Source organism: Lampetra planeri, chromosome 13 (genome assembly GCF_965212315.1).
Source record: "Lampetra planeri chromosome 13, kcLamPlan1.2.h2, whole genome shotgun sequence".
NCBI lineage: Eukaryota > Metazoa > Chordata > Hyperoartia > Petromyzontiformes > Petromyzontidae > Lampetra > Lampetra planeri.
In genome coordinates, this window is record NC_136119.1 from 13,669,566 (window position 1) to 13,692,483 (window position 22,918).

The 22,918-nt window shown below is 52.5% G+C and overlaps 1 protein-coding gene across 1 annotated transcript in view; it reads right to left on the reverse strand.

Annotated features, from left to right (window-relative positions):
- The window catches only part of LOC144722156 (protogenin-like), a 72,782-nt gene extending 61,885 nt beyond the window's left edge, over window positions 1–10,897 (reverse strand). Inside the window, exons 1-2 of the mRNA XM_078600330.1 lie at window positions 10,789–10,897; window positions 3,020–3,203 (exon numbers count right to left, since the gene is read on the reverse strand). Coding sequence (XP_078456456.1) covers window positions 3,020–3,203; window positions 10,789–10,897 — 293 coding nt within the window. The remainder of the gene's footprint in view (window positions 1–3,019; window positions 3,204–10,788) is intronic.
- Between the last annotated feature and the right edge of the window lie 12,021 nt (window positions 10,898–22,918).

Genomic DNA, 22,918 nt, shown 5'->3' on the forward strand with positions numbered 1-22,918 from the left:
ATGACCGGGTGGCCTGGCCATGGTTGAGTAGGTGAGCTCGCTAGCACTGCTGCTGCTGCTGCACAGCCACCCTCTGCCACTGCTGCGGCCACGAGCGTGCACGAGTGCTGTGGAACGCTAAGCCCGGGATTCGTGACGGGGCGCTGCCGCTTCGCTGTGCCGTGTGAGCCGTCGCCGCGTGCACATTCCACGTGTCGACAGCGGTCTCGCTGCCCAGGCCTTTCCTACTTCGCCGTCCCCACGTCCCCCCCAGCCCTCTCGTCCTCACCGCCCAGCAACTCTGACTTGCACCGAGCCCTGACTCCCCTTGCTAAAGCCTGACAGGCCAGAGCAAATTAAAAACAAAGCCCTGAAAGATCGTATGACTCATAGCAAATGCACATAGACTACGTCATTTACACGCTGCTTGCTGTGCTGTGGTAAATTAATTCGCCGGCTAACAGCATTGGTGGCAGACAACGAGCTTTGGTAAACTACATTCCGGGTTCTTTTAAAACACTGAGTTTAAATTCGGTGGACTCCCTTACGCAGTGACCAGAAGGTACGTTCCGATTCGCAGCAACTCAAAGCACAGCGACCCATATGCATCTCGAAGAAACTGTGGCACCATAATTCAACCATGAAACCCTTTGGATATGCGATCCACTTCTCGCACAGTGAAAATAAACATGCCCTGTGGGTGTATTAAAGGCATTTAGGAAACTTGTCTCTGCCATGCGTGTTTCCCATCTCATGGATAATTTACATTGCCTCCCTTAGAACGGCATGGCAATCAAACATAGCCAACACATTAAAGCGCCCTCCTGTTCAGTGGTACAAATATCACATTCATATGGCAGTGGCCAGCGACTTCAAAAGGCAACAACGCATGTCGGCTTAACGCCACAATGTGGTACTCATTTGATTGACCCCCATATGGACGATGGGGTGTCAGCCGCTGATCGGGATTTGAACTTGCAACGTCGCGAGGCCGAATCGCTCTCCAAGCGCAGGACACCCACATGGGTTACACACAGAGCCCGTGCACGGCCCAAACGGTACTCCTCATTCATAAGTCACATTTATTCTACGCCACAACCAGAGCCTCTCAGCTGCTAATCCATCATACACAGTCTACATCTGCCCAATCTCGAGCCGGCCACACGTGAATGTCTAAATGGGGGTGCGTGACCTCACGCCCGCTAACCGTGTTAACCATCCAGCCACGCAAAGCCCAGCAGACTGCTACAGGCAAATGCAACACTCGGGGCATCTTGCTAAACGCTCCACACTCGCGTTCAAAATCAGAGGTGCACTTTAGCAATTCCTGGCGACGAGGCGGATCGGGAGTGCGCGGCGGTGGCAGCGGTGGCAGCGGCGCCATCGCGTCGTGTTCACTGCCGATTTCAACTGCATCGACACCGCCGCTCTCTCGTTGTTTATTATTCATGTACAATGCACTATGTGTGTGTGTGCGCGCTATAAACACAGCCGTTTACGTATGTTGCAGTTGTACTTTTCGCCGCATTGCGCGCTTTCAGATGCGCTTCTCTGGCTCTTCCTTCTGATATTAGGAAGTCACTGAAGCTACGCACTTTTAAATCTAAATTGAAAACTCATTTCTGTAGAACTTCTTTTTGTGTTTAGTTATTGTCCTTCCCCCACACCTCCAATTAGCACAGTGTGGCTATGTACGGTGCAAGACAGGTTTAACATACGTACTTTTATTCATGATATTAATATTAGTATTTTAGTAAGATGTTGGGTTTTTTTTGGTTATCTATCAAAATCGCGCACACACTCAGCCAGCGTTGAAAGAACCACCAAGTGAATGTTTTGATCGGCTTCGTATAACTTCACGGCCATCTCTAAAAATAGTTTCACTATTCCGACATACAGTACTGCCCAAACGAAACATGAAATTAAATTAAGGGACCCTCACGGTTATGAAGCAAGTCCACTGAATAAAATATGTTACGGTAGTCATTCATTCCGTCCAAGTCCATTTCGCTAAACTCATCAGACCGCCGGAGCGAACGAGCGGACGAGGCATTTGTCTGCCCTCTCCGCAGACTCGGCTCGTGTGTCGGGCCTGGTCGAGAAGGGCCCACATTGCGGCCGTGGTGCGGCATCTTGAGCCGCGCTAGAAGCATTGACCCCGCGGAGAAATGGGGCGCAGCAGGAGCAGGAGGGAGGGAGGGAGGCAGTGGCCGGAGCCCCGGGGGCATCTCATGACGCACGCTCCTCGGCAGGCCGCGCCGGCCACGCCAACGCACTTCCCCTCGCACCGGATTTACCGACGCCAACACGCCGGTTGCCACGTGCATTTTTCAACAAATCATTAAGCAAATCGATACGGTTACGAGCGTTATTCTCTCGCGTTGGCCTGCAGCCACACGTTTTTTTAACCGCTGGCCAATCCGTGAACCCAAATGGATGATTTCTTCAGCTCGATTCGTGCTCCAACACGCATTGCCTTCAGAGTGATGCATTTTGGGAGCTTTGTGCACACCACGAAGGCGCAGCGGCAATAAAGAAGCTCGTTCAACATCCAACTCAAGCAGGGAGCTCCGCATAAAAGATTTAGCTTGAACTTGTTCGGCACCGGCGTTTTATTGTGAGCCTTATTTCTCGCAATTTCACGTTGGAGGAGTCAGAATTCAGAACTATCTTCCATGGATGCTAGAGAATGAGAATAGAATTGTAAAAGTGTAGCATGAATATAAATAATATGACAAGTCGTGCTGTGTAGCTCTCCGAAGAGTTCTTGGGGAGTACCGTGCGTTGTTTGGCGCGATGTCCAAAGTTTCACGGAAGCTTCTTCAGGAAGTGAAATTCTGCAGGAACTCAAGTTGCGTGTGTGTGTGTGTGTTGAGGGCTGCGCGTGTTGGTTGTACTGTGCAAGTATGAGTGAGAGGCGTGCGTGTGTAAGAGCTCGTGATGAGCTGTGCCGCGTACGTCAGGTGTGTGTGCTTGTGTAAGGGCTGTGTCACGCGTGTGGGATGTGTGCGCGTGCGTGAGGCCGTGTGCTGGCCTGTACCGTGGGCTGTCAGCTGGGAGCGCCGTGCCATCTCGCTCCCACGCGATGAGCGGCTCGGGGCGGCCGCTCACGCGACACTCGAGCCGAGCCACCTCGCCCACCCGCACCTCCTCGCTCACCGCCTCCACCTCCACCTCCGACAGGCCTGCAACGGAGACACGGCGCACGCCGATCACACCCGGCACTCGATGTGCGACCAAAGAGCGCAAGAGTGCATTCAGTCGTTTCCTCTAGGTGTGTGGATCATAAGCCTTACTTCCATTTCCTCCGTACTACAGCGGTTGTACAGACCTACAAACAAAGACAAAGATCCCCCATATAGCCTTCAACCGACTCTTAGGGCAAGTGCTGTTAGCGAGCACCTATGAAGGCCGGCACGACGCACGAGCGGTGGGTGGCCAGCGCCACGCCCGACCACCTTTGTCTCCCCAGTGGCGATGCTTCCACCCCGCAGCGGCTACTCATGAGGCACGGAGGTGGGAAATGTTCCAGCGTGCGGGGCGTGGGCGGCTCCCCGTGGGGTCACCAACCCCAAGTGGACCGCGTGCGCGCAAGGGAGAGCATCAACGCGGGGAGTTACACGGCCGCTGGCGGTGACACGGAGGGAAAGACGCCGGGCAGCTATGACCTCACTCAGTGTCAAAGCGCCCTCAGAAACAGCTGCCGAACGTCTCTCCATTTCATAAACACCGCTCTCGTGAGCCGCATCGAATGTGTTTCATTCGCCTGCCCGTTAGTGGACAATAACAAGTCAGAAATATGAGCAGCGTTCAAAAATGGAAAGGTTCACGTGGGTGAAAAACACGACGACTGAACCCACACCATTGGTCAAGTTGGTTCTGTTTTCGCCTCTGAGGGGATTACTTTAGGAAATAAAACAACAACTGCACGTCAGATCTTTCCCAATACGCGTGTGCGTTTGTGCCCGACACGGATCCCTCTTTTTGTTTTACCTCTCTTTCAGCCAATTGATTCCAAACGGCCTCTTTGTGACATGCTGCGTATTTTGACATAAACATGTTTTCATAATCCTTTGAACGTACAATAACCCACACAGGTATTTTTCCCAGTTTAAGGCAGCTATATATGCATAATCCATAAACGGTGCGCAGATTAGACACGTCGTAAAAATGGGATCTTGTCGTCCTTGCGTGGCTCGTAGGAGGCTCCTATAAACATTTATAAAGTGGTCCTTTATTGGCCTTGAAAATGACTGTAAATCCGGGCCAGTCACGCCGCAACGGCAAACATGCGGTGCCGCCGCTTTGTCTCCCCCGCTCGCACCCCTGTCCGTAACATAACCACGGCGCCCGGCGAGTTAACAAGGCTCGGATCCCTGCCGGGCGAGGCCTCCACGCAGCCTGCACTGCATTAGCGGCACCGCTTCTCAGGCCGGGCTGACGAGCAGCGAGGACGATGATGGCCGCGTGTGTGATTGATGACGGGCGATTGATGGCACCGTATCGATGGCCAATGACTGATGACCGCAGAACGATGATTGATAATCGGTGCGTCTTGTTTTAATTCCAATATCTTGGATAATTGACCTATGGCAGTAATGAACATTGCCTTTGCTGGCAAATGAGATGCTGCTGCCACTAAAGAAGTTAAACTACAAACGGCCTTCCAGCGGAGTGCCGTGGAAATAGGGCAAGTGTCCTCCATTCGAGAAAATCGGCTGCGACGCAGACTATCGGATAAATGCAGCTCAGCTCGGGCTGCCTGGTTTGCGGACGTTACGGCTAATTGCCTTCCTGCAAATCGTAATTTTACACAATCAGGCTAATGTTTCGGCGGCCCTAACACTAATGAGAGAACGGCATATCGGCTCAGGATGGCTCATTGCCCACGGCGTGCTCGTTTATTCGCTCTGCCCCGATGTTAATCGGATCTGGCTTTCCCCGGGCATGCATTCCCTTTTCAGACACATCTGCCGGGGCGGCTAGCATTCCGCGGAAACCCACAGGGGGGGGGACCCCCCTTGCCGCCACAGCCCCGGAGGTCGCTCCTCCCCGGGGACTCCTCCACCAACACAGAGGGCAGCCTTTCTTATTTTTTTTCAGAAAGCAGCACTAACCACGCTCTACTCCTCAAGCACAAAAAACGACATGCTTTATTTACCTCCGAAGCCTCAGCCTCCCCAATCTGGACTTTAAGTGGTTTGAAATAAAAGTGATCGGCTGACTAACGAGTTACAAGCACTGATTTAAAGTGTTACTGCAAAATAAGGGGGCCGGCATATCGAGTGTCGGTGATCGCAAAGGCCGATTGCGGCACCGTAAGTGCTCGAGCCCATTTGTGTCGTGCTCAGGAAATAACGTGCGCACTTTTATTGCGATTCGTAGGCCGGCCACGGCAAACGCTCTCACGAAATAAACGCTCGCAACGAAGAGGGCCGGTGTGAACGAGGGCACTGAGACGTGGCGCGGGGGAACGCTCGGCCATTAAAGTCGGCGGCGGGCGACGCGAGCGAGACGCCACGAGGAGAGACGAGAGGAGCCGTTTTGACCCGTCGTCGTTACGTTTCCCATAATTCCATAACGGATGGCTCAGGGAGAAACGCGACGTCAAAGAGCCGCCGACATGCGGCGCATATTTTAAATATGAACGGGCGGCAGCTCGAGGAGGTGGGCCGCGGGCGCGCGGGCGGGCGGCTTCCGCGGCGTGGATTAGGCTCCGTCGCGGCGATTAGAGGCAGGAAGGATTAGCGGGGAGAAGGCGCGCGCAGAGCCGGACTAGGTGTGCGTCTCACATCCCTCGCGCGGCTCCACGGGAGCAGAGGTTAACGTGATCCGATTTTCTTGCAGTTTTGGTTCCGACCCAACCTCCGCGATACCGCATCAGCAATCCCACCTCGCTCCGCTGCCCCCCCCCCCTCCCCGCTCGCCACCGCCACCGCGCGGCCTCCGACCCTCCGGGGCCCACCGGAGCGTCCGCCTCGCTTATCTGCGTGCCGTCCGCCTCTCGCTGTCGGCGCCGCGCGTGGCGGTGGCTCTTCCACCGCCTGCAGCTTTGGAGCCCCGCGCCAGCCACGGTGCATATTGGGAGGCCTACTTACTCCGCGACTGCACTCGTGGCCTTCTACCCGGTGGCACCGTGGTTACGGTGGCACCGTGGTTACGGTGGCACCGTGGTTACGGTGCACCGGGACGACAAGCAGATATCCTGAGAATGACCATCACCCACGGAGCTTCCCACAAGGTGATCACTCCAACTAAAATAATTCTCACACGATCGCAGAAACGGATTTTCTGCCATATTTGGTGATCAAAAATGCCAAATAATTGGGAAAAGTATAGTTTTTTTCCTACCAAATATCAAAATAAATTAGTATTTGTAACAAAACATGAGGAGTCTTAGCAAACGTGTTTAATCAATTTAACTTTTGCATCAATAACAAAAATCACACGAAACAGAGAAAGGTTTTTTCCCTCCTAAAACCAGGGAAAATACTTTTGCTGAGGTTGAATGAGGCTCTGGCAGCCCAAGCGGCAGTGCAGGAAGCACCATTGCACTGTGGGCCCATCGGCAGATGCCATAAAACTTCAACAATGAGACAGCGGTTGAGAACTCTGGCCCATCTTGGACAGCAGAGAGGAGGCAGCTGCAAATCGGCCTCGTAGCAGCAGCAGCAGCAGCAGGGTCTTTGACGACCATGGCTCCGTCCACTCTCGCTCAACAGTAGGGATGGAGCGCAGGCCTCACACAATAAGCTGCACAATAATGGCCTCCGCCAATGCGACACAAAGCGTCGCTGGGGACCGGGGGAGAGGAGAAAAGAGATCGGTTACAATGGCCCGGCTTCTACGCGGCTTATCCCATGACCGAGATCCACGGATTGTAATTCAATGCAAGGCAACATAAACACGGACCTTGAGACTTGTGATATTAATAATAATGTATTTTGTTTATTTGGGAAAGCTTCGCTGATTCTGAAGATTTGTTTCCATGATGGCCCCCACACTGGTGATCTCTGTCTAATACCATGTCGAGTAATTGTTGCATGTGCAAGGAAACTTGAGCACCGAGGGAAAAAATACGAGGGGATGATGCCCCAAATATCCACACATATGGGGTGAGGAACCATCTTGCTCTACTGCCATCCACTGCAAGACCCTCATGAAAGAGCCTCCAAGAGGCTTTCCTGAAAAAATAGAGCGCATTTTTTCAAGTTATTATTTTACTACTACTACATAAATCAGCATTTGCCAACATAAATTGCTAAATGTATGCATTGTGCTGCAGAATCCTTTTCTAGGTACAGAAAAATGTGTTTTGATGGCTTTTCTCATCACTTACAGAAAGCGCTGCATTTGAAGGAGCCTTTTCTATCAGCAGCCGGCCCGATGCTTTGATTAAAAACCAAAACATGCTGCCCGGTGACGCCACTAAAAGGCAAACTTGTTTTGATTCACAAAACAGCCAGAGACCCGATTACCTGGTCTCCGGGAAGAGGTTTTGGAGCCACTGATGTTGCAAAAAAAATGGCTCCGTGTTCCCAGGGCTTAAGGCGGCCGCAGGGAGAGAGGCGTTTGTGAGCGGCAAACGTGGCCAAGCGAGAGTTTCTTCACCCCATTAGGCAGCGGCTCTCCTCGGCCGCCGGCAGCCTGCGCCCACAACCCACGGGGTCGTCCGCGCGGTTTTTTTGTTGAGAAATCCCTTTTTAACCTCGCGAATCCCGGAGGGTCTCACACACCCGCGGCGCCTGCTCTTGTATCTGCTGGCCAGATCTGCACGGGGAGGGGATTACACGACTCCTCATTGTTTGCTGGGCCAAGAGGGGCCAGCACTTAGTGCTGCTGAATGTTCACTTCGTGCGCGCGCGCCCGAATGCGCGAGTTAATTTGGGGAGTGCAAAAAACAACCCAAACAGAAACTGTGAGTGCGGTTAAAAGTTTTGCTTTCTTAGTTTCGTTATCGCAGGTCCGCGGGTGGCTCCGTTGTGACACCGGCACGCTAACGACCGTAATGTGACCGCCAGCCAGAAGCTCAGCCACAGTTGATTCAGCTTCGCTTCCCTCCAGGATGTGTGAAGTGTTGGCCACCCCCCGTGGAGGGAAATCGATTCATCACGCGGCACAGTTCAAGCTCCTCATCCTCACGACTCGTCTTATCTGCGGGATCCAGGCGATCACGACCGATAATGTGGATTGGGCTCTTCCTGTTGCCCACAAATTCAGATAATGGGAAGATTACGGGTGGCGTAAATGGGAAGATTACAGATGGCATAAATGTAAATAACGAAGAGAGATATCTTAAATGTAATATTGATCACTTACGGTGGGTCGAGCCGTGGGGTGGTGGCGAGCGATATCTAACACGCTCCGGGCCCCCCCTGACCAGCGTGGTGAAGTATGGTCAAACAACTCCCATGTCTGACATATCATTAACAAAGGACCACGCTCGCATCAAAGCAGAACCATGGTCTGCAACTCGCAAAGCATACAACCACAGCAAGGGAGAGGCATCGCGTGATAAAGACATTTCTGATTCTTCTCTTAGCCCGCTAGCCGAGCGTACGGCTGTCCCGCCACAGAAGCCGCCTCCGTCAGCATCAGGTCCAGATTGAGAGGACCGAGGGCAATGTACCACGGGGCGCTCGCTGGGAGTTCGCTCCCAACACGGACGCACGACTCAAGTAGCCCCAGGTAGCCCACCCCAGGCACGGTTTGAGCTCCAGCGTATGGAGCTTAAAAAGCTCCACCACTCGTGGCCCTCGAGAGCCCCCCCCCCAGCCTTAATCTCCACAACTACAAAACTACAGATCGACCCTCGCTCGAGTTCAGAAATCCATTATTTTTTTGAAAAAAAAAATCCCCGGTGTTAATCCTTTCCTTAAACATCCTGGAAATCTCGAGACCAGAGGAAAAAATCTCCAGACGGGGATCACGGAGCCCAGGTGGCACAAATTGTTTTCCTAGCGAGAGTCCTAAGACGCAAATCCGATTCCCAAACTTGTTAAATGTGTCTAAAATGCAGTGTCTGCCAAGAATCATTAATTAATTGCAATGGTTGCATTTTAAAATAATGTTAAAAATAAAAATGTGGCGATTATAAAAAAAAAAAACTGCACTCTTAATAAAGAAGTGAAGAGCGAACGCGGCATGTGTGGGCTGAGGCCGGGCCTGGCGGCCCGACGCGCTCTGGGTGACGAGTGCCGTGCGACACTCGGTGTAGCCTTCGCGGGGAACATACGCACCGTTACGGTATTGCAAGAAAATAAGGGCGATTAAACATGATATTATTTTACTGTCTGTTAACACTTTGCTATAATGCACGTGAGTAAGGTTGGCTACGTATGGTGTGAAAGAAGTTCTACATTCCATGAAGGTATTTAGAACTCGGTGGTAAAAAGTTTGCACCACTCCATGTCGACATTTTTGTTCGATATTCTTTTGAAATTCCATTCCGCGTTTCGCACTATTTTGCGAAAAGCATCGAAACCTTGACCAGAAAACTCTCAAACCAAATGACACCGATTTTAACTTCCCACCACAGTGGCGTCAACGCCTCATGCAGGCCTCAATGTCGGGTTTCGCCACGCGGTAGCACCGCCACGGCACTCATAACGATGCGGAGAGCGCGTCACACTCTCGCATGCTGACAGCGCTGCCCCTCAGAGTTACGCAACACTCCGCTGGGGCCTCCACGGTGCGCACGATCTCACAGCAGTGGCGGCGATGCTGCCTCACTTGGGGGCAGTGCTCACGGCCACACCGCCGGCCCTCTCTCCGCCTCGCTTTGACTCCACGACGTCTTTCCCCACCACCCCCCCCCCCCGCCCCCCCGAATCGGCCCTCATTACGCAGCCTGCCAATCACGCCATTAAGCATTTAATGCGCACGTAATCTGCACATTAGAAGTAAGCGTCGGTGCGGAGAGATCTATTGCATTGTGGCATCGATCAAAAAGCATGCGGGGCCAGATGTGTTTGGATTAATTCGGTGGAAATAGGGGCAAATTTTGCCCCGGGCCGACAAAAGCGCAAAAAAATCCCTCTGCATCTGCCGTGCGGGCTGTCGGCGCGGTCAATCACGCACGGCTTATCACGCGCGGCCTGCGGTGGATTATGGAGCACAATCAGCCCGCGAGCGGCGCCGATTACACGCTCATAACTTAGCACCTCATGAATGCCGCTCCGTTTTTCCGGCGTGACATCTAGAGAATATGCCGCACGCTTTAAAATACACACGTGTAGTTGTTTGCACAACGCGGCCGTGAAATTAGTCGTCAAAATGCTTCAGATGCCTCCGAGCCCGAGGGTGGATTGCTGTTTTTCCACGCCACCGTGGAGAGAATTTAGTTGACGGTGTCGGCGTCTAAAAAGCTGCAATCGCCGAGCAAGGGGATTTATCCCCGTATATAAACCGGCAAATAGCGGCGCAGTAACCGCAGTGATGCGCCATTGATTTGCATTGATCCGTGCTCCCAGGTATGAAGCGCGAATTGCATTAGGGACAGCCTTCAGGAACAGAGCTCAATTATTTACAATCATCGGGTGAAACGTTTGATATGCATAAGGAGTTTTAAAGTGCACAGAGGGATGACAAGAGGGCCCCCCCCCCCCCCACCATTCAGCAGCAAGCGAAACGAAACGAAGCGCACTCGAGCTGCAAATAACCGCGGCGAGAACGAGCCGCTCCGCTAACGGCACTCCTCTCGAAGACGCGAGGAGCGCCTCCGCTCACAACTGCCGGCGTTTGGCAAACGTTGGCGGACAGCCGAAACGGCGCCCTGCCACGGCCTTCTCTAATTTAATTGCAATTTACCTTCTCGGCATTTCCACGCCGCGGTCGTCATCGTCATGAGCTTGACGCGGACGCGTGCCGTGGGCCGCCGGTAGCGAGCGCGCGCGGCATCGGTCAATCGCACTCCCATTTAGTAAACAAATCGCATCAGGTACGGGAGAAGGCGCCCCTAACCGCCGTAAATGACAACGCGGGATCCGCCAGATGTGCCCAGGCTGTCTCCACTGCAGCCGATTGTACGGAGGGGGGGGGGGGCTGAGCGAATGAGACACGTCCCGTTTCCGTTACGGACCGCAACGCGAGAAGGGGGCGGCCGTCTCGCGGAGAGAGTCCAGGTGGGGGGGGGGGGGGGGGCTCCACGCCGGGATGGCGCCCTCCATCACGCCGCGTCGTCCGGCCTCACCAGAAAAAACTCCCGGTGGGATGAGGAGGCCGAGAAGGCCTCTAGTGGCTTGGGAATGAAAAAAGATAACGCGGGGGCCATCCATTGAGTACGTGCGCATGGAGGGGGGAGAGGGGTTAACCCAAATGCGTACGCTTGCGTATGGGGGGGTCTACTGACAATGTACGTATAAGAAACATGGGGGGGGGGGGGGGGGATGAAGCCTCGATAACGATGTCTACATTGGCCTTCAAATGAGTTAGATAGTCCGGTGGTGGACTATCTGTTTGCTTAAACACGTTAATATTATTAATCCTTGATCGTTTCTGCGTGGATTAAATATCGGCAGTGCTATAAGATTCGGGGGGGGGAGGGTGCGTCAGGCGTACGAACGCAGGTGGGGGGGGGGGGGGTGTAAAAAGTACACGTGCGTACAGGGAGGGGGGGGGGGTCAAGTTGATGGATGACGTTCTCGTTTCTAAAATGTGACGCTGATCGCTCCTGTGGTTGGGCGTCTCTAAAGGCATCATCATGATGATCGCTCACGGAGAGAGGCCCTCGTGCAATCGTTGGTGACTGAACTGAAACCGTCAATTTCGGTGCAAATGAGAACCCCCTTGCCCAGGGGAGGACCCCTACCGTTTGACCCCCAGATCTCAGAGACGTGTTATTATTGCCCCCCCCCCCCCCCCCCCCCCGACAGAACTGCATCCACCTACGGGCTCCCATCACCCCTGGGCTCCCAGAATCTACAGGCTCCCATCACCCACAGGCTCCTATCACCTACAGGCTCCCATCACCGACAATCAAGCAGGTCTCAGCAAACGCAGCTAGTCATAACAACACCACCGTGTAATTGGATTGTTAATTTAAAACGTAACCCCTGTTCCACGGATGAAGCACTTTTTCCAGTTCCTATCGTTAAACTGACAGGTTTCATGAGCAGAGATATATCTGCTTTTTTGACCCCAATCTGTGGAAGTCACTGCGTCATCCAGCAACTCATCAATGCCATCAAATCACATTTACAACTTCAAATATAATGTCCGTGCTGCAAGGCAGCCACCACTCTCAACTCGTAACGAGCACAAACCGATGCAGCTCACACGGGTAAGACGAGAAGAACTTCGAGAAGAACCGTGTGTGATTTGAAAGGCCGATTGTTATTTTAGTGAGGCTGGACTCTTGATAAGAGCGTAAAATATGACGAAAATCCTCCAGGGTTTTTTTTCAAAACCACTAATTGAAAGGGAGGATGCCACCGGGCAAAACTCACGCTCCCATTTAAAACAAACACCAAAAGCCTTTATTATGAACAAACACCAAGTTCTCACCTCTCGTTTTAAATGTAATAAAGAAACAAAACCCCACACACACACCAGCAACCCCGCTAAATAAGAATCTTTGAAGCGTCGTTGGCGCCAATGAGTTTAATTAATTCAAGCCTTTGTGGACATCAAAAGCGGGCCCTTAAACAGAAAAAAACCCGACACATCAGAGTGCCCTCTCATTAGAACATCAGAGCAGAAAGCCCTGTGCCCTTGCATCTGATCACAGGATTAGCGCAGAGTGGGCCCTGTTTGCTATTTTGGCAGGACAGGCTCCCACGTTGTTTGTGCTCAAGAAGCAGAAAATTAGTTTTTTAGAAGTGAAATATTGTGTACTTAGCTTTTTTTCCACAGCCTGTTCAGCTCCTCACGCGACTGTGAGAAGAGCTGGTTAAAGGCAACGAATTCACAAATAGCCTGCAATCCACACCATTACCATCGCAGGAGTTGCGACCCCGCAGATGAAAGGGCTCTTACTGCCGGCATCTCACACGCCGCGTAGTCGACAACGTCCCGGTGGTTCGCGCTTTCCACTATTCTTGCATTCGTACGTAAAGTGACTTGTAAACACAACTCTTCATTCATAAATATACACGACCAGAGCCTGCAGAGTGTGTGCGGAGTCCAAAAACAGCTGATTTATAAGACCGAGCAATTCACACATTGAAACTCATTAAACTGTTACAGACAGTGTATCGATTGGAGTGGTGTTTCACGGCGCCCTAGGATGTAAGACGATTTGAGCGTGACGTACAGTTGTATTGAAAATGAGGAAAAGGGCATCAGATCTTGGAGCAACTCATTCAATCTCAACTCATTCAATCTCAAATCAATGTACTGCCCCCCCCCGTGCTTAAGGACCCTCATGATTTTGAAATCCAGAAACATTAAAGCTATGATGTAATCAATCACTCAATCATGTTATTTAGAACCGCACCTCCACATTCAAACAGGCTCCAGCGGTCCATGGCCGAGGGTTCAGGCACAGTGGTCAGGGGTGGTTAACGCACACGAAATACCACGCCTGGAAATTAGCCGTGGGACATTTGGAATGTGGATTGTGGGACGCACATATACACAATGGCCCACCACTTGTGAAATATGTCACCGGCTTCCTAACGTGCGATCGCGAGAGGGTGGCACGCTCGCCCGATGCGTGCCCATGACGTGGACTGGCCACGACAAAATCTTAACTATGGTCAAACAAAGCCTGGTACTGCACTTTTAACGTGAAGGACGCAGATTCACGAGAATTTGTGACAGTGTTACGAAGGAAGGTCCTCTCATTGGGCACAGTTTTTTAATAGATATTTAGCAAATGCGTTGAACGTACAGTGCCCAGGAGAACGCTGACACTTAATTCAGCACAATGCCATTGAATTGTGCAGCATTGTGGTCATAATGGACCAGGTGCTTGGTGGGTGACATCAGCCCCGGTCCATCACCACGTGGGCTGCCCCCCCCTCTCACCATCGTCAAAGGAAGCAACTTTGCAGAGGCCTCAATTACACCACGTGGTGGAGTATTTACCAAGCGCATGTCCCCAACAATTATTATTTGCAGTAGAGACGTCATCAATATATTGTTGTTGATATTGATAAAAAATGCATTTAGAATGTATCATACAAATTAGTTTTGTTTCGACATTTTCTTAATTACATAGCAGTGCACTCTATGCACATAATATATATTTTAAACTGCTGCATTAGCAATTCATACTATTAATACTCCAAAGTTCGTTCATAGATTAAAAAAAAATCATGCACAATTTTACACCAATGTTATAATTATCGTGTAAAAACATCTTCTTTGGGATCTTGAGCCTCCGGTGCAGCGGCAGCCACTTTGCCCTCCTCCCGTGAGGCCACCGCCTTCACTGGGCCAGCCGTGGGCCGCGCACGGCACGCCCACGGTAGGGCCCCTAACGCGACAGTCTGCCGGCTAGTGGAGAGGTCAGCTCGAGGAGAGGTCAACTCGAGGAGACATCAGATCGAGGAGAGGTCACCGTCCGCTCTGCAAGCAGCTCGCACCGCTTGCACCTTCACCACCGGCTGGCGGGGGTCTCCGAAGACTCCCCAGGTGCTGGTACCGAGACGCTGCGTTGCAAAACACTGCTTCTTACGGACCGCTTCACCGAGCTCATTGTGCAGGGCCAACAGCTTCGCCCGGTATTATTCCAACTCCCTTTCTCACTAAACAAGATGCATGGTGCATCTATTCCCAAGGATTAGTGACACCCCTCTGAAAGCGCTCGGGGTGGGTCAGGGAGGGAAGGGGGGGGGGGCTTTTGTTCGCCCTCAATTTATGTCCACGCATTGAGCGCAGAACCCTTTGTAGAGGCATGGGGACAATGCGCTCTAATAGCCGAACACGGTTATTAACGCGCGCATTGTTTTTACTTCTGGGACCTGTGCTGCAATGAGCTGGATGGGAGCGGGCCGGCGTGCGCGCTGTGGCCTGGGCATGTCCGCACAAGCCACGTTTTGGAGGCACACTGAAAGCATTCCTGGAAGTTTGGCAGGAGGAACAATCCTTCCCTTCCCCCTCTCACTCCCTCTACCCCCCCCCCCCCCCAAAGCCTTTAGCCTTTGCCCTGTCCAGAGGAAAGCATTTAGAGGCTATGCAGGGAAAGCAGTGGGCTGTGGCAAACAGGCTCCCTCCCGAGCAGGGGGAGGGGACAGGGACAGCGCGAGGGGGAGAGGACAGAGTGCATTAGCTTATCTCCAAGCGCAGGGGCCATGCGCTGGTCAGCGTAATGGGAAATGAAAGGAGTCACAGTGGGGCCTGCTTAATGCCGGGACGCCTTTCACGCGGCGTGCCCGGTGTGACGTCGCGGCAGACAATCGCAATTACATCGTCTCAGCCGCGCGCCGCTCGGCACGACGCGCGTGAACTCCGCCGCCAGGTGGCCGCGTCGACTCGGCGGCGAGAGTCGCCGACCGTCGGCGGGGCTCGTCGGCGTGCGTGCGGCGCGCGTTCTGGGCGAGTGTGCCGCCGCGAGCGTGTGAATGGAACGCCTCGTCGGCGTGCGTCGTGCTGCGTGCGGCGCCACATCCGCGAGCTCCGCGTTCTCTCAGTTGGCGCCCTCTCCCTCTCCTTGCCGCCCTGCGGTCAGTTGCGAATGCCGTGCGTGCGATGACGACGCGCGCCATGAAAATCACCGACGAGAAAAAAAATGCAAGATCATTTGGCGTTTTTTTTCAATTCACCCCACGAGTTAAGGCGGCATAAAAGGAATGGAGACGCTACCTTGAGTTGGACAACACTTAAGCTGTGGTTATAAACTCATAATAATGGTTGTGCGTTCCTGTAACTCCTCATAACTTACTCACAATAATAGCATATCGCAATAACACAATGCTTTCTCGCGTAACGCTGCATAGCAAGAACGCAGGGCTTTCTTCCCAACGCAGCAAGAGTGCGATACTTTCTTACGGAAGCTGATAAATTATTGACGCCGGGGCGCTCCATTGTTCCAGCGCCGGACTCTGAATCAGAAGGTGGCGAGTTCAAATCCCGGTCAGGGGTCGACGGAGCACGTTGATAAACGCGCGGCGCTTCGTGGGAAGTCAAAAGTGATTGTTCTGCGAAGGGAAAAAAAAATCTGTCCCGTGGCAAGATGGAGTTTCCTCTAGCGAGCGCGGCCCCACACCCTGGCTGCACGTGAAACCTCTTGGGGACCTTTTTGGACGATCTCCGAGTAAAGCGACTCTCCACGGGGGCGGTGTGGCCAATGGGGATGATGAAGTCGACGCCGCTGTGTTTTAGCACGCTGCGGCCCACAAACTCGCACCGAACACGCTCGAGTGTGCTCTACGTGGTGGTGGTGGTGGTGGTGGGGAATGTGGTCATTACGTTAAAACCACGACAAAAGGAACAATTTTCCCACTGCTTTGTCACTTTTGTCACCAGTTCAACCGCCGCCGAAACTGCGCCTACGCCACGCTCGGCTGCTGTACGCGAGTCTGGATGTGGGAACACGGCAGAGTTAAGATATTGGCTGTCAACGCAACGCACAAAAGTTCGGGTTTTTTTCGCCCGCCCCATTTGCATGGCCCCCCTCTCGCACGGCCCACCATCCCCACAGGGCCGCCCCCTTCGTCCTCTACCGCGGTGATGTTTAATGCGCCCCCCCCCCGCCCCCCCGTGCTGGCCAAACAAAGCCATCAAAAGAGATAACTGGCCAGCTAGCCGTGGGCTAGCGAGGGGTGAGCAGGGTTCAGGGGGCAAGGGTCAGCCCGCTGGAGTGTGAAAATGTTTAGCTTATTCCGTCGTTGCCGCGAGTGTGCCGGCCGGCGCTGGTCGGCATGCACTGCACCGACGCCGCCGTGGGCGGTTGGAAACGGGGCTGCGGTGGCGCGGGGCACCGTGATGACACCCGACGTGCCTCATGAATCCGAACGCACGTGGCAGGGGGTGGCCCTGGGCTCACACCCGCGCAAGATGTTCTGTTGCGCTACGAGATGACGCGTCGCTCTGAGAAGTCCGTGCGGATTCTCGTAGCGAACCGCCAGTGGGAAACGAGCGCGTCCCGTCGAAGACGAACCGCCCGATGGGACGGCGATCTCTGGAGCCAGCGGAGCTGTGAAGGTGTTCGTCTCTCTGACAGCTGGCGCTTACGCGAGAAAGATAGCTCCCACAACCCAGCGTGCAGACCTACGCGCCGCCCACAAAGCTGCCTAATCAACCGAGCTAATTAGCAAAGCTGTAAGCTTTCAGAACATTGGCCCTTCTTTTAAACGTGTAATTTGCCTAACGCTTAATTGCCGCAAAATCCGCGAGCGAGGACAATTAAACTCACCCAACGCCCCAGAAACAAAACCGGCATCAGCCTGTTAAGCGTCAGCTTGTTAAGCGGTCGTCCCAATCGGTCAGCGTGCGCGCTCCCGGCGCGGCCGATGAGTTAAGTGAAGCCAGTCGGGGGCACCGACCGACGCTGGACTGCCAGTTAGGGAAACAACCCCCGGGGGCTCGCGTCGTGGCCAGGAGTCGGAACGCATACAGCCGATGTCTAAAGGACACATATCCATCTTTCTGCGCCGACACTGGGCAAACAAGGGCGCTTATTCTGAAGGGGGGGGCGGCGACTCCTATGCACACCCATGTGGCATTGTGGCATTCGTCCGCTCGGCTGTTTTCTTCATCTGTTTGCACGCCTGGCGACACTGACAGACGAGACGCTCCTCGAGCAGCGCCCCCACCCCAACGTTCATCATCGCGGTCACTTTCCTCGCCAGATGAATGATTCAAGACCGTCCTTGTTTTGTTGCTAATACGGCAATCGTCGTAGCCAATGTGGTGTGGCAACCACACGTGACGAGTATCGCTTTGTGAGCAGTCGACAAGGCTTGTGTTGTTGGCGGCTTGTGTTGTTGGCGGCTTGTGTTGTTGGCGGCTTGTGTTGTTGGCGGCTTGTGTTGTTGGCGGCTTGTGTTGTTGGCGGCTTGTGTTGTTGGCGGCTTGTGTTGTTGGCGGCTTGTGTTGTTGGCGGCTTGTGTTGTTGGCGGCTTGTGTTGTTGGCGGCTTGTGTTGTTGGCGGCTTGTGTTGTTGGCGGCTTGTGTTGTTGGCGGCTTGTGTTGTTGGCGGCTTGTGTTGTTGGCGGCTTGTGTTGTTGGCGGCTTGTGTTGTTGGCGGCTTGTGTTGTTGGCGGCTTGTGTTGTTGGCGGCTTGTGTTGTTGGCGGCTTGTGTTGTTGGCGGCAGGATGGCCCAGTGGGGACACTTGGGCCCTCGCCGCGAGGAGAGCCGGGTTCAATTCCCGACTCGGGCACCTCTCCGCGTGGAGTTTGTGTTCTCCCCCTGGTTCTGCATGCGCTTCCCATGGGTTCGCTTGCTTCTTGCCATAGCTAAAGGTAATACAATGTAACTGATAACGTTACCTGCAAATTACTCAATTGTGATTACACAGGGCAGCAACAACGCCCCCACTGAGGAAACTTGGCAGGACGCTCCTGAGAGAGATTCGAGACCCCCTGAGGCTTTCCTGGGTAAACGAGCAAAATACAAATTGAAGAAGAATTGCAGAATGGGAATTTCCACCACTGACTGTGGGGTCATCGATAGTGATCTAAGTAAGTGGACAACTTTAAGGGAGCTGCTATTGGTATGAGGCTTCAAGTTTTCTGAGAAAATAAAATAAAAAATATATAATATATGAAGTAGTTTCCTCCCCCATGTTTTGCTCCTCACTTGGAGAACCGCAATCAACCAACAATTCCAAACGACGAGCATAAAATGTCCTTTTACACTCACACAGTATGCATGCTGTCCCTATATACCACACGGTGCACTGTATATAGTTTACCGCACTTACAAGATTGATCTTTAACTACAAGACGTGAATTCGCAACTGTGTGAGCAAAACCACGAGCCTTCCGTCATGCCTCTCGGTAAACTGATAACACTTACACTCCCTGCATGAACTCAGCGGGACTTAAACATCCCAACGGCGGTGATCTCCCGCACGCTCCGCGGATCGCGCCTGGCGCGGCGGCCCCCCGTCCGACCCCCCGCAGAGGGGGACGGCGGCCTTCACTGCCCGGCCGAACCGGCGAGGGCCGTCCTGCGGGACGAGGCATCTTGAAAAGAGCAGTGGCCCCTCTGCTCCCTGCAGCAGCAGCAGGAACTGCAGGCAGGCATTAGAGGTGCTGCAGAATGTTTACCGTGACTAAATAAGGCTCCCCCCCCCCCCCCCGTGACCCCGTGCCCCCCTCGTCTGTCAGTGCTGACAGCTTGTTACTTCAGAGCTGCACATTTGCAAGGAAACAATCTCCCTCCTCCCTGGGGGCCCTCTAAGCAAAAATTCACGAGATGCCTCCTAGATAAAGGATGAATAGGCCTTTCATACCCAACGTGGCAGCGTCAGTATTCAGGAGGTGGTGCCTCTGGAGAGATAGCGCCGCAGACATATCCTCCCGGTGAAGAAGTGTAAATATTCGAATTCCCATCTCTCTCACTGTGATGATGAGCATCAGCACGTGTCACTGAACAATAAAAAGTGGCCTGTTTTATGCAGTCCAATATAATGTCCGTGTGTCTGTTTAATGAACAAAATACATTTTGACAGCAGATGTTAGGTTCATTAAGCTTAATTAGCAACAAAAGAATGCTGTATTGAGAATTTGACATCGTAGGATGTTCAAAACGGAATGTGTTAATTGCCATGCTGGAATTATGGCACTACAGAATAGCGATGACGGCTTCTAAATATAATCTTTATCAATATATTACTGCCATGCATGGACAGGTCAACACCGATCTGAAATAGCATTAACCAGCATGGACATAGCTTATTCTGACTCCAAGCGCCCTTACCAACTGATGGGCAGTGGTCTTAACATTTTTATTTTATTATATTATTTTATTATATTATTTTACTATGTTTTATTTTTATTATTTTATTACTTCCCTTCTACGTGACTTTACCGAAAGAACCAAGAAGAGTGGTCTTAACATGTCAATTATTCTTTAGATTTAATTGTCAATTGAGATCCCACATTTACTCGAATTGATATAGCATCGTATCTACAACCGTTATCTCCCCGATCAGAGCCAGAATAAATTCAAGCCAATTTTGTGTGAATTTGTTTTTGAACGCAATCCCCGTGACCAACCGGGCTGTGACACCATTAACCCAATCTTTTTGAGAACCTCGTACTGGCGTTAATAAGTAACACCTCATTCGCAGAGAAACATACTTCTTTACATTCAATGGAATTGGTATCCCATAGACGTTATGTTTCGCCTACAAGGACGAATTAATAGCGCTTTCATAAAAGGGCTCTATAATGATGAAGTGGTATAAACCGGGGCTCATTTGATTGAGATTTTGAGTGCTGTGCACATTTTACACATTGTATAAACTCTCCGAAGCACGCTGCTATGTGTCGTCGTATTGAACCCCATCGTTAGCCTGCCCAATGGGGAAACCTCTTCGATCACCGTTGAGCCGGTTTATTTCCAAAGGCAAATACTATCACATGACACATTGACGGTTATTATTTGATCGCTTGTAATTGCAGACTTTTTTTTTGCTTTGGCAGTATGGGTCTACAGCAGCAGCAGCAGCAATGACCGACTCTTGTGAGTAATGTCACAGGGTCTTTTGTGTTTGATTCACAGCAACAGCGCGTCTCGTGAGGCCCGAGGGTGCTCACAGCGGAGGGACGCAATTGGCTGTGCAGGACCAATGACCTCAAACGAGCGGCAGTAAGCGCTCGGCGTTAGTGCGTATTTGCCATGAGGTTCGGATTTTCATTATTGCGAGAACAATTTTGGATGGTTTTCATATTTGTGATCATTTCCATTGTGTACGAATCGAAAATGTATTTGTGCAAACAAGAGTGACGTTCCCGGTGCCACGTGATGCCACTTGCAGCAGTCAAAATATGGAAGTGACATCTTGTGAGTGAGGGCACTGTTTTCGAATCAATCGGAAACAATCTTGACTTAAAGCTTTCGTGACTGCAAGAATTCATATTCTTTGGGTATTTCGGTAAAGCCACGTAGATAGAAAAATAATAGTCAAAAATAATTAAAAAATAATTATTTTTCAAAAGAATAATCGGAAACAAAACAATCTTTCGGATTATCTAAGACTTTGTATCTTGGCCTAATTGGGAGCACGCCCCTAAAAGCATTCAATACGTTCATGGGTAAAGTACACACTCAGAAAAAAAATTATGATGAAGTAAATTTGTAAAGTGGTAATACAAAAAAACTCACGCTACAATAAGTGTTGGGATGTGCATAACCCAAATAACCACTTTCTATACCCACAAGCTTGCTATAAAGCATGGTGAGATGTACATCATTTAAATCTCATTTTACATGAATGGTTTCTTTCAAATCTCCTGCACTAAATGCATTTAGTGTCTTGCGTGCCGATGCCTTGCCGCTGAAGACTCGAGCGATCGGGATGCGGCATCGTGGTGTCGCGCTGCGGTTGGCATAACGGGGAGGAGAGCGAGCAGCCCCTGCGTAGGCTCCATCCTTGAACACAGTCGGCCCCCACTGGGTCGCCGCGTTACCGTGGCCAGCGCCGATCGCCAGAAGTTGGGGCGTCGCGGTGACGTGTGCGTGTACGCGTGGGCAGGGCTGCGATGAAGCAGCACAAATCCCACGCAGCAGCAGCAGCGTGGCTCACTGCCAGCAGCGGCACGCGACACAAGCGGAGCGGAGAGCGAGCAAGCGAGCGAGCGCGCGGTGCGGGCAGAGCGCCAGGGATGACGCAGCGGAGCGGGGCGGACACTCTCCGAGCACGGGCGGCGGGCGCGAGCCGCGTGGAGCGGCACGTGGCGCCAGTCGTGACGGGAAGCACAACCCCGACGGCGCACGCGTCCCACGCCACGCGCCGCCCTCGCGCCACGACCCACGACAGCGCCGCGCATCCTCCCGATAAACACCACGCACCTCGTACCACGCACCCTGCACAATTCACCATGACGCGCCTTGCACAACGCTTCCCAGCAATAAACAGCATGCAAAACATTGTGTCTGCTGCACACACTGCATCGCCTACTCTGAAGCGCACAGCACCAGCTATATGTCCATTCATGTAAAGTGAGATGAAGCACATGAAACAATGTACCATTGCAGTAGAAAGGCGCAAACCCCCCGTATCGCCTTCGACAGACTGCTCGGGCGAGTTCTGCTCGTGAGCACCTTTCACAGGCTGCCCAGCAGCACACGAGGGGTGGGTGGTCATCACCACGCCCGACCACCGATGTGCTCACACCGTGCCAAGTACTCGTTTAAGGCTCGGTCGACCTAGGGCAGACCCAGGACTGGTTCACATATTCGCCACCATTATTGGTCGTGAGTGGCTATGGAACTCGAGCGGTCAGATTCGTGGTGCGATGCGCCAACCACCACCCTGCCGCTCCCACCACGACGCGCAGTTCTGCCAACACACCACCACCCGCCACGCAGAGGTGGCAACGTCAGGTTACATAACGTTGATGACGGCCGAGGGGAAGGGAGATCCCCGCATTGTGTTTGAATGGCCTTCTTCTTCTACTTCACAAATAGAGGCTCCAAGTGTGGACTGAGCCGCGGAATTGACAGCGGCGACTGGGGACTGCAGAGGCTGAGCGGTGAGGATGATCGCTGCAGACTCAAACTTCCTGGAAGTCCAAGTCAAATTAAAGTGTCTTGCTACACAAGGCAAACCGGTGGTGAAACATTCCACGTTCCCATGGAAGTGGCCGGTTTCTCCATAAGATGGACTGTTGACTTTCCAATAAAAAGTGTAACTCAATTTTTATTGGCCTCCGAGAGGCTGAGCTGACGTGGGATTTGAACTTAGGCTTCAGGCTTGACGGGCCTTCGCTTCGCGTGATCGCGAGATATCCGGAGAGACGTTTGCGCTGCTTCTGCTGTGTCTACGCCATGCGCTGCCTCTTTATTAAGCGGTGAAACAATGAGTAAATTTCGACGTCTTG